Source organism: Peromyscus californicus, unplaced genomic scaffold (genome assembly GCF_007827085.1).
Source record: "Peromyscus californicus insignis strain IS unplaced genomic scaffold, ASM782708v3 Scaffold_5__1_contigs__length_169319896, whole genome shotgun sequence".
Taxonomy (NCBI): Eukaryota; Metazoa; Chordata; class Mammalia; order Rodentia; family Cricetidae; genus Peromyscus; species Peromyscus californicus.
Window position 1 is genome coordinate 70,026,693 of NW_026294573.1, and position 12,555 is coordinate 70,039,247.

The 12,555-nt window shown below is 38.6% G+C and overlaps 1 protein-coding gene across 16 annotated transcripts in view; it reads left to right on the forward strand.

Moving 5' to 3' along the window:
* Window positions 1–7,838, forward strand: part of Mpdz (multiple PDZ domain crumbs cell polarity complex component) — a 175,362-nt gene extending 167,524 nt beyond the window's left edge. For all 16 annotated transcript variants that reach the window (XM_052714985.1, XM_052714990.1, XM_052714983.1 and 13 more), the window contains one exon: window positions 853–7,838. In XM_052714985.1, coding sequence (XP_052570945.1) covers window positions 853–999 — 147 coding nt within the window. In that variant the 3' untranslated portion in view covers window positions 1,000–7,838. The remainder of the gene's footprint in view (window positions 1–852) is intronic.
* The last annotated feature ends 4,717 nt before the right edge of the window (window positions 7,839–12,555 follow it).

Consider the following 12,555-nt stretch of genomic DNA (forward strand, 5'->3'; position numbering starts at 1 on the left):
TTAGAACATATTTTAAGAATTTCATCATTATACACTCCTCATTAACTTTTCCATATTTTTAATCTCATATTTAATTGCATAATTATCTTCTATATGCATGCTTTAAGATGGAGTTCTTTTTTAAATAGGATGTCTGTGTTTAATCATAATTATTTAGGGCCTATAGAAATAGGAAGACTCTCTCTACCCTTACAGTAAGAACCTAGACAGCTTGAGCAGTTTTTCTTTCCAAAGCTTAGAAAAAAATTACAAATAGCAGTGGTTGGGAGGCTTGTGTCTGGCTGTATGCTGAAGATGGAATTCAGGGCCTCATCCATCCTGGATAAGTACTGCACAAGCAGCGTCTCCCCAGCCCTGGAATGGCTTTCAAATAATCACTTTGCCTTACCCTGCTCTGGTCAGCCTCCATGTGAGCTTTCTGTTTTTGGACATGTATGGATTCTGGAGTCTATAGCTTTGTTTGATGAAGCTGCTTTCGTTGCTCACTGATCTCTTGTCTTTCTGTAGGTCTTCTTTATGGATAGAAATCCCTTGTTTCTATAAAATCGTTCCTGCTAGGCAAATGCCCAAATATTCTTTATTAATTTTAGTTGCTACCAACTGCTGTGCTTAACAGCCAAAAAAACATCCAGCTACGCTGTTGACTGCTAAATTCACTCCCAGATTGGAATCTCAGTGTTAAAACCATTTTGGAGAAAGGCCTCTTTTGTGTGTGTTCATCATGCCTAATGGGATGGGGCGCCAGGAGCAGTGTGTGTGTGTACATGCAGAGCAATTTGCATTCTTGTTCAGCTCTTCTTTGTGTGAGGCTGAATTCTTTCACAAGTAAACAAGCCTACTTTATAATTGCAGGGAGCAGCCGCGGAAGACGGGCGTCTGAAAAGGGGCGATCAGATCATTGCTGTCAACGGGCAGAGTCTAGAAGGAGTAACCCATGAAGAAGCGGTTGCCATCCTTAAGCGGACAAAAGGCACTGTCACCCTCATGGTTCTCTCCTGAACTGGCTGCCAGAGCTGAAGCAGCCCAGCCACTTGCTTACCTCCTGCTGTAACAGAGTGGAACTGTCCCCTGGACTTCCTATGCTGTGTTCAAGGGGGGAAACTACAGGGGAAGAGAAACATTTAGGGATTTGTTACTGACAGCTGAGCACACTTTTTCTTTCCCCTTGCATTTCATGCTCCTAACCTCATAGAGAAGGAATATTTACATAGGTAAACCTCATTTTTATTTTTGAAGATCTCTAACAATTTATAGTCACGTGGAAAAAATTATTATGTGCTCATCTTGGTAATATGGAAACAAAATAACTCAAAGGTAGCCAAGAGAAATAGCTTCAGAAAATTAGGATAAAAAGTAAAAATTTCCGCCCCAAAAAAGGAGACAATCGTGAGTTTTAGAAAAGTGCCCCAATCTGGCAGACCCCCGCCCCCAAAAAAATGTTCACAATAATCTTGACTAGTCTACTATTTTAAAACTGTGAACATTATAACATATTGGATCGTCTTATCTCTAATATATATTTTTTCTGCTAACATTGTTTACTAAGCTTTAAAAAGAAATTGTGTCTAATGTGTATCTTGGTATTCATTTTCAGTTTTTGACCTGCTATAATTTCATGTCATTATAAGTACAATAATGATGCTACCCTGTGTTGGCAGCAGTTCTTCTGGAAAGCAACCATCTAGCCATGGAAGACATAGGAAGGAGCCAGAACCTTCTAGCGCTGACTTAACAGATTGAAAATATGTTAGTGTGGTGTGCTTGTTGTTTTTCCATTAGTATTAATCTTAATGACAAAGAAAAAGGCAGTATGTTAGTAATTATTTTGATTGTATGCCATTAATAAATTTACAGAAAAATTAAGGGGGTTAACATCACTTCACTTCACTGCCGTGTATTAACATCTTATAATACAATAGTTTAAGACTAAGGGGAACAGATGGAGCTGTTTACTGAGACAACTGGTGAGGAATTATCATGTGTTCAGTCCCATTTTAGAGCGTGAAACTCCTACATTAGAATATATAAAGTCACTTTAAATATTATCTATATTTGTAGCAAAAGTAGTGTACAGATATTTTATTATAACATTCTTGTGTAAATGTAAAGTGAATAAATAAGTTTCTGTGGTGCACAACAAAAAAGCAGATGCTTTCCTTGTTCTTTATGTTGGGAAAAAAAGCTTTATTATTCAAGATTTACTGTTTTCTATTATCGAGTCTCACCATAGATGCAATTTAAAGAACTCTGGACAACATCTTTGTGCAAACCTCAATGTTCTTACCTCCACAATGTTTCCTAACAGCAGAGATTTAAAAACTGCTCGTGAGCTGGGGAAGACGACATAGGAAAAGTGTTCCATTGATGTTTTTCAGGGATGTTACAAATACAGTCTTATTACTGTACAGTTTATAGACTGCTAAAATGCATCCAATGGAAATTTTCATACTGAACAAGGCCAGTTTGGATGGAGAACAGAGTGAGAAAGCTCTGTCTGTGGATTCTGTCTCAAATTCACTAGTGAAAGTGCATCCTTTCTTACTGGTTCTCTTTGTAAAATGATAGCTCATTTTGTTGAAAAGCTTTGAGTTAATTTTTCAAATATAAGAAAATATTTTTATATAATCACCTTGTGAGTTTAGTTGTCCATTCAAAACTCAAAATGAATGAACCAAAGTACAGATTGTAACATATCTTCAGTCAGTCCTTGACAGCTGAGGTGGTTGGTTAGCAAAATCCATCTTTTCATGCTGATAACCTATAGGTTTTTGGCCATCTTTTAATGACCCTCTCTCATGAAGATATGGCTAAATCCTTGCATGGTATACTATGGATGCTGAACTTAGCCACTTCTACAAGTTTAAAGTCAAAAATATTTTAATAGGGGATACTAGTATCAGTACTGGGAAAAAGTCAAGCAATCAAATTAATGTTTGAGGCAATATGTTGAAGGTACTACCCCTAGTCCCTGCCCCTAGAAAAGAAACAGGCAGGTACGTGTCTTCCACTTAATGGTGTCCTAAGAATCTATACCCACCTGAATCTCAGAATTTAATCTTTTTGCCAATGTGGTTAAAGACAGGCTGTATTAGAATGGGTCCTGTCCTGTAATTGTGACAACTCAGCCATGTGAGCAAAGATGGCCATGTGAAGATGGAGGCTAGGACATCCGCCAAGGCACCCCTAGGACCATCACCCATAAAGGCAAGGGTTCATTCTCATGAAGTTCTTTAGGGGACATCTTGATTTCAAGTTCCTGACCTCCAGAATTGTGAGAAAATAAACTTAACTTTGTTTCAAACTACCAGTTGGCAGCACTTTATAAAGGAATCCCTAGATAATTAATAATGCACTTTAATATCATGAGCTACTATGATTAGATTTGTGTAACAGAAGAAATTCTGAGCCTCTCTCAGTGAACATGAGGAAGAGAAACACAGATAAAGTTGAAAGGAAAAGAATGTAGATTCCACCAGCTTAGTAAAGAAGCAAAGGCACATGCTTCTTATATTATTCTTTGCTATAAATGTATGTTTTATGTTATGGAAGAACACCCTTAGGCAAACAGTTTAAAATTAATCACATATTATTAGTGTTGTATATGATACAAGACAATGGATTGCCTATAAATTCAGTGTTACTGTTCAGTTAAACTTGGAGACTACCACAGACTTCTGGTGCTGTTCCTCAGTACTGCCAAGGGATAATTTTAGCAGTAATGATGTGTTAACTTCACACTGGCCCATTTGTAGCATCTGGAGTAATAAGGAGAATAACAAGTCAAAGAAATTCGTGTATCAGAAGATTGAATCATGATGGAGAAGACACAATGAGTTCTTTTTCTTTTCCTTCATTCCTTTTGTTTTGTTTTGTTTTTTTCTTCACCTTAAGAATCCTGAGAAGGCAGATGTTGACAGACTTGAAGAGAAGAAGGGAACTCTTCCTTGTCTGAGGTAGATGGATGGCATTAAGCCCCTTTAGATTTGCTCAGGTAGTTTGTTGTCTGAGTGCCAACACCCCTCTTCAGATCTCCCAGCAAAGCTGGAGTTGAAAGGTTGCCTGCAGAGAGACAGGAGGGATGGGCTTTGTGCTTGCTATGTGGGAATGTCAGAACTCTCATCACATGCTTCCCACAACCCGCTGTTGTTTCCAGTTCATGACAGATCTGGAATGCATTTGATTTGTGCAAAGATGTCCCTGGACTTTGTCTCCTAGGAATTAATGTTAAACTTTGCCCTTTGAAAGGGAGCTGTTTGTTAGGCTAGATTGGTCTCCAGTACTTCAAGAGATTAAAAAAAAAATAAAGCTGTTGGTGCCAAGAAAATGTCTATATAAAAGAGTAAGAGACCCAGGGAAAATAAGTATTCTTAAAATGATTTCTGTGTGCTTTACATTTCAGCTTCTCTTGCCTCAAGATAGAAGTATTCCAAATTGTCCATTTCATTGTAAACTACAGGCAAAATATTTGTGTAGGCCTTTGACGATAAGCCAAGTGCTGGAACTTTAACAGTAGGCCCTAAGTGAAATTCTGTCAGAGAGGTAAATGTGTGGTAATAATCTCAGAATTGTCCCATTGAAAATATTTGAATTTTAAAGCATGGCACTCAGAAGACTGCCTTAGGCATCTTAGTGGAGCAGGCTTCTCTTGGTTTTAGCACTGAGTATGATTTCTTAGGAGAGTCTGTCTGTAATCCTGTGGGAAAGCTGCTCCATGCCACTGTCCTGCCATTCTTCTCCTTTTATACCTATAATTTTGTCTTTTCACGGTGCCGCGAAGTTTCTTCATGTTCCATGTGTATGTGTAAGAGTCTTGTATTCTTTGCCAATAAAGCATTTTCTGATACTCTGTCTTCTACCTGACCCATTCTATTTGTAAGGCTTTCCCCTGAGTTCCTGAGTTTTTCAATTCCACCTTCATTTCGGCTTCAGTTCTCTTGAATATTTCTCTCTCTTACAAAATTTGGTTTTCTAGTCTGGAATTGTCTTTGTCATTTCATTCAGCCCTGTGTTTGTGTAGCCATGGACATCGCTAAGGTGTTTATTCCTATCAACTTTAAGTTCATTCAGCTGTTTCTTGTGTCATTAAATATCCTGTGAGCCTTTCTCTCTTTCTCCTTACCGTGTGTGTTCAGAAATATACTTATGTTTGGGAAATACACATTTTCTTCTTTCTAGAAATGATGATTCTTGCCTGAGTCTAGCTGGCAGTACTACACATTAACACTTCCATTCCCCTAAATGTCCTTAACTTATAGGTACTTTATTCCATTCAGTAAAATTTACAGGTTTACTTTAGTTTGGGAGATTAAGTGAGATATCAGAATATAAAATATTTCTATCATGTCAAGAATAAGCAATCAAAAATTAGAGTAGTTTGTACTTTCTTAAAAGATACAGAACAAAAACATTTAATGTTTTCTTCAGTCTTCAATTTTCATTTTTTTTATTCAATATTGTCTTTTTTCCTGTACACAAGTGAATACAAAAGTTGGATACAAATCAACTTACAGAAAATTTTCAAAATTCCAGTGCTTTAAAATCTTTGTAATATTTCCCTTGCTTTCATATACCTGCAATATTAATTATTAATTTTCCCTTATAAATATTAGTTATTATCCTGGTTAGTTTTATGTCAGCTTGACACAGGCTAGAGTTATCTGAAAGGAGAGAATCTCAGTTGAGAAAATGCCTTCATAAAATCTAGCTGTGGGGCATTTTTATTGTGACGGTGGGGGAGGGCCCAGCCCATTGTGGGCGGTGCTATATCTGAGCTGGTGATCCTATGTTCTATTAGAAAGCAGGCTGAGTGCACTCCTCCATGGCCTCTGCATCAGTTCCTGCCTCCAGGTTCCTGTCCTGTTTGAGTTCCTGTACTGACTTCCTTCAATGATGAACAGTGCTGTGAAAGTGTAATCCAGACAAACCCTTTCCCCTGACATGTTGCTTTGGTCATGGTGTTTCATCACCACAATAGTAACCCTAACTAAGACAGTCCTTCAACTTAAATTGTCTTGAGAGAAATCTTAACTCACTACTTTGTCTGAGAAGTCAGTATGACAAAAGTTCTACCTAGGATCTATTGTCTTAAGTTGAGGCATGCTCTTTATTAAAAAGGGAGAATTGCTATTGTCAGCAACTCAGTAGAGGCTTTCTGGTCTTAAGAAACTGAAAATACTTTTCTCTTTCTGTGATGCTGTATTTGCTAGTGTGTGGGCCACCTGAAGTGGTGTGTTTCCCCCTTGAAAAATTATTCCAATACAAAGAAAACTTTGTTGATAGGATTTTTGTTCTTCAGCTGTGAAAGCTAGCCAGTTATTTCCTAGCTACAAAAATTGCTTAATACTGTTCATGCTATAAAGTGTTCACGAAGATGAATCAGGACATGATATCTATTGACTTAGTTTTGGCAATCCTAATTTGAAATAAAGGATGAATGACATACATTAATGAGGTAAAATCAATGCCGTGGTAATATTAAATAAAACAAATGCCTCTTGCACCTGGAGGGTTCTGCAGATGGCAAGCTTTCTTAATTGTGCACCCTGTTGCTTTTAAGAGTACTGATAAAAAGTCTCTCAGCTGAGTATACAGCGTGCACTTGCTGGCTCCAGAAAAAGTTGAGGGAGGCAACCAATATACAAGTCTTTTATTTAAAAAAAAAAAGAAAAGTACAATTCTTTAAGTGAGATATTTATGCAATTTTTAAAACAAGTCATTACAATCATTGTGTTTATCTTTCCTGTGAATGTTGTGTCTGAAAATGATTTCCCTCAAGCCAGTAAGGAATTGCTTAAATGCAAGCATGCTCTTACTAAAAGGAATAATGTTGGTAGAATTCTAAATAAGTTAATTTTCTAGGTATAAGTTAAACTGGTCAGTTATTGATAAGATGTTTATTAACCTAATTCTTTAACAAGTAACTTCTCTAGAAAAATATCTTGCAATAATTAGATTGTGTATAGGCAATGGTCTGCTAGAGGATTTGCAAAAAACCTGAGCATTTAATCTACATATGCACTTGCGACACATACACCACCAACTACTTCTTTTAATTTCAGAGTGATGGTTTAAATTATTTTATTTATTTATTTATTTATTTATTTATTTTTGGTTTTTCGAGACAGGATTTCTCTGTGTAGTTTTGTTTTGGTACCTGTCCTGGATCTCACTCTGTAGACCAGGCTAGCCTTGAACTCACAGAGATCCTCCTGGCTCTGCCTCCTGAATGCTGGGATTAAAGGCGTGTGCCAACACTGCCCAGCTAAATAGCTTTTATAAAAATATTTGGTATGTGTAGTGGGTAGACATTCCATTAGATTCAGGTTCTTTAGGATAGGACACCTTTTGGAATGATCTTTGTAACATGCCATTTACCTATGCTCTATACTTCTCTGGATTTTAGTATGTGTTTCTTGCTTGATATTGTTTTCATTGGTTGTAGTTCCATCTTATCTAGGTCATTATCCCTCATTATTCCTGGACAATATTTGATAACCATTCCTTTGTATATAGTCTTGTATTAGGTTAGAACTTTCTTATTTAGACAAAAAGGGGGAGATGTAGTGGGTAGCCATTCAAGCATGGATCTGGAAGTTCCAACCCCCATTGAGACTTCGGCAACTGTCATGCCTACAAGGCGGGGCCAAGGGAGGCGCCTGGGGACCCGAGATCTGGATCGGAGAGCGCGCTCTCGGTTGCGGGACCCTGGATGGTGGAGGTGGCCCAAGCAGAGCTCCAGAGAACACCGCTGGACTGCGATACACTTTCCCCAGACCCCGCGACCTACCTATCCCTTAATTTGTAAGTTACGCCATTAAATAAATCTCCTTTTAACTACGTGGAGTGGCCTTAATAATTTCACCAATAGGTATGCATACTTATTTTTCTCATAATTAGATATATATTGGATACTTATTTCTTACAATTAGATATATGTTGGTTACTTATATTTTCCCAGTAAAGATCAAGAAGCTGGAGAGATGTCTCCATCAATAGCATGCCTCTGCAAAAGCAAGAGGACCTGAGTTTAGATTCCCAGCACCTGTGTAAGTACCAGGTGTGATGGTACACACATGGAACCCCAGCCCTGGGGGGGGAGCAGAAATATGGGGATCCTTTGAGATCATTGGCCAACCATCCCACCTAATTAGTGAGCTTTGCATTCAGTATCCAGCCCTATTTCAAAATAATGTGGAGTCATCGAGGAAGACACTCAGCCATGCTCTTTGGCCTCCACACCTGCTGGCACACAAAGACTTGCACACATGCTTGTCCACATCTACACAAACCACAAACATGTACATATCCTAGAGACACTGAAGAGAAGACAAGCACTATGGTTTGGGTCTTAGATGTCTTTCACCAGCTATGTGGGGGTCCTGGTTACCAGTATATGAGAGAACTTGGAGGAGGCAAGGCTCACCTAAAGAAGGAAATTAAAGCATTTGAGGAATGGCCTTGAAATATGTACTGAAACCTGGTCCCTTCTTCTCTCTGGGGCTCACACCATGTTATTCTGCCTTAGTACAGTCCCAGAAGCAATGGGCAAAGTAACCACAGACTGACACCTGCAGACCCTGAGCCAAAATAAAGCTTCCGTCCTTGTGATCAGGTGCTTTCATCACAGCAACAGCTAACTAATTAGTAAACTATGATTTTGCTACCTAGGAGCCTTATTTATTTTCAACTTTCAAGTTAAAAGGTAAAAGATGACTAGAAGTTCTATGACATTCAACATGAGGATTCTGAACACTTGAGAAATTCCAGTTGCTAAAGAATTTGATGAGATTTTAGAACATGTCGATTTAATGGAGGAAAAAGAGATTAGTATCACAAATCACGTTTGCCTTCTCTAAATAGATTTCTTTGTGGGAATAATATACCCCCATGAGATTTTACAACTCTAACTATGTAACAAATATGATTTTTAAAAAAGATGTTAGTTTTAATTATGTGTAGGGGAGTGTGTCTGCATGAATACAGGAGCCTAGGGCAGCCAGACATGGGATTCCCTGGACCTATAATTACAGACAGTTGTGAGCTGCCTAACATGGGTGCTGGGAAGTGAACTCAGGTCCTCTGGAAGAGCAGCAAATGCTTTTAACCATGGAGCCATTTCTCCACAGGTGCCAACAAATGTGAGCTTTGAAAGCAATGTAAAACTATATTATTGGGATCATTTCTGTGGTTCATTAAACCACAGAATGTGGTTTGTATGTATTGGTCATTGTTCATATATATGTAGTATTTCCACCATGTGTTTATAGCTAGTTTGATTAAAAGTCATTAATTACATTGACAAGGCACTCTCTACATATAATGTCTGTCATTTTCCTGATGTATACTCTAGAAACAAAATCTACTGGTACAAAAATTAATGAATAACATACCACATAATTCTGCAAAAATATGAGATAAATAGACTTTTTTGTCGTAGTTAAGCCAGAACTCCAGAGAACAAAAGCTCTCTGATGTGAATGGGCTTGTTGAGGCTTTTGAGGTTCCATCAGGAAAGGAGTAGGTCCAGGATAAGTTCCGCAGCCGCCAACAAAAGAGCTAGGTACTGGAAGTGCATCTGACCAGCGTGGGAGCTAAGCATAGTTTTGTATCAAAATTCATGGAAGAAAAAACATTGTTTGCACTGAATCTATAAATGACTATAGAATAGAGAGGAAACGTTTAGGGGTAAGTGGATAGTCTGTAAGGAAAAATATATGTTGCTTCCAGATTCATGGAGATTATAATAGCCTAGAAAGTTAACTAAGCAAGGTAGATTGGCCTAAGGTCTGCTAGTCTCCTATCTGGAGTTTGTGTTGAAATTTCGGCCTGCATCTAGGAATATTATTGTCTTGTGCATGATAAGCCCACTGGTAAGCATTAGCCAACTGAGTTGTGTCATCTCTCATTCCTCTTTGCCATCTTCTGGCCTTTAGGATCATATTTAGTTTCACAAAATACTTCATCATGAATACATAGTTCTATAAAAGCCACAACTGATCAATTGAAAGAAAAGCCCTCATCCTCCTGTAGCATGGCCTTTCCATCATCTTTAACAACTCTCTGTTGTAGATATGGGTGCTTTATGGCATGCTTTACTGTTTCTAATCTGTATCATGAACTCAGTTTACTACATTAGAAACAATATTAATGCAAGAATTTTGCTCAGAAATGGAACTGGTGGCAAGAGGTGAGAAATGGATGAAAGGGGAAAGAGGAGGAGGAGGAGGAAGGGAGTTTGGAGGAAGGCAAGAACATCTGCTTCAAATCTACTCACTGGATTTTTGCCCCAGGCTATGAAAGTCTTCCTCAGTCGGTGGGTGAGCCCATTTTCTAATTATAATTTTGGATGAAAAGCAGAACTTATAAAATCTTGGATACAATTACTAACTTTATAAACACTTGCTGAACAACGAATGTGAATTAAAGGTTGTAAATATGTGATAGAATCATTTGGGGACAGTCTTGGAAATGGAAAAAAGAATAAAGAATACAAGAATGATGCAAATTGGGCTAATAATAGTTTTCATCTGCTGTCTCTTCTATTCATTTAAAAAACACTTTAGTTTATGAAAAAACCGAGAGAATGGTGGTGTGTCATGGGTATCTTTCACACAGTGAAGAAACGGGGAAATGTGCATTGTCTCCAGCATGTGAGTTTCAGAAAGCAACTGCTGCTCGTTTTTGCAGACTCCAGAAGCGGGACCCAGCAGCTGGTTTCCATGTGAACGCACGGTGTCTAAGCAGATGCAGGCAGCATGATTCCAGCCTTTCAGAATAGCAGTTGTTCTGAATTAAATCTGCTTCCAAGATGGTCTTGACTATAAAACCAAGAAGTGTGTGATGCGTACCTTACTTAAACCCACTTTCCAAACTAAGTGCAGCACCTACTGACAGTATGTCTTTATAGAAATGACCATCTGGGTATTATTTACTCCTTGATCTACACCATGAGCAATATTGATGATAATCACCATGTTCCTATCCACTAGTCCCACAGAGGCTGGTTTGGTTTTTTTTTTTTTTGTTTTATTTTGTTTTGTTGAAAGCAACAGAGACTTTCTCAGTTCTTGGTGAGTTTCCCTTGGGATGATTAGGTACCAAACCATCAATGGTCACCAAAGCCACCCTGAGCTTTTGAAGTTGTTTTCTCACACCCAAGAAAAATAAGAAAACACAGACATGGAGTGAGAGGGGCAAACAGACTGATTAAGGAAAAATAAGGAAGAAATCCTAAGAGTAGAAGGGGATCCCAATGAGAAAAGCAACCAGGTTGGTCTGGCCAATGACTTTTTAATGGAAGAAAATGCATGGAGACTGAGGTAATATTCCTTGAGATTAATCATTTGAGTTCATCTCAGACCAAGCTGGTAAGGAGATCCCGTATCATATGCATGCTTCCTTGGCCCAAGCAGATGTAATGCAGTCAGGAGAGTGGTTTCCAGATGAGCTCATAGCCACCGTGGCCCTCTACCTTTTGGGTTCATAAACTTAAAGGCTTTCAGAGCCTCATGGCAAGTGGTATTAGAGATGTGAATTAAAGTCCACATCTAGATAATCCAGATGACACTTTGAGGATTAAACTATCAACCACATTGGCCTATCTTTATGAACACTTCTCTAGTGTAGATTTGGGGAACTATAATCAAAATAAAGTTTTAAACAAATACTGACTGTGTATGGCAGTGAATTTCGTATCTGAGTTGAACATTTTTTGCCAGTATCCTGTATGGACATTTTAGACAATATTTTTCAGACACGGATGACCATGTCCCTAGACTAGTGACTATAAAGACAACACTGATATTATCTTTCCTCCGTTTGCTTCTTCACCAACTACGCTCCCCTCGTGCACAGACGGGGTATGCCCTTGTCATTCATATCTCATTGCAGTAGGTTCTTTGTAATCCCAGCATGCCTTTGTCTCTGTGATTGTCTGCATTCTTGCTCTGATCATGGAGAGAATGACTCTTACCACCACCCCTTCCTGGAAGTGGAGTATAATTAATTAAGATGATAGGTAAGAACAGTCTACTGATTGCAGCTGAGCTGAGAATGGGAGGCCAGCAGGGTAGAACCATAGTTCCAGACCACTGTGTAACTGCAAAAGCTGAAGTATGCAGATCGTCAGAACTGTCCCACTGTCACCTGCAACTGATGTCTGTAACCCCTTCTTAGGAAATGAAGAAACGAATGACTATGGACATCAAGTGATGGCATAACCACTGCAGTGTCTTCCTTCCCATAACCTTTCATCTTCTGTAGTAAAATATGATATTCCTGACTGCTCTAAAGTGAACACTATGGAGACGAAAGTTGATTAGAAAAAAGCCCAGTTTATTTCAATGGTCTGTGCCTTGTGTCTCTTCCCCCAAAGACCTTGAGGAGTTCAGTATGCACAGGCTTGCAGAGTGCAGTCTTGGTCATTTGGGCAATGTGTCTTTTTCCCCTGACAAGAACATTGTAATTTACTTGGGCTTCCTAAGGCTGGGTCCTGTAACTCTGTAAGCAAAGTTATCTGCAGTTTAAACATAGAGCAGTTCTGCATACTTTGTGTTC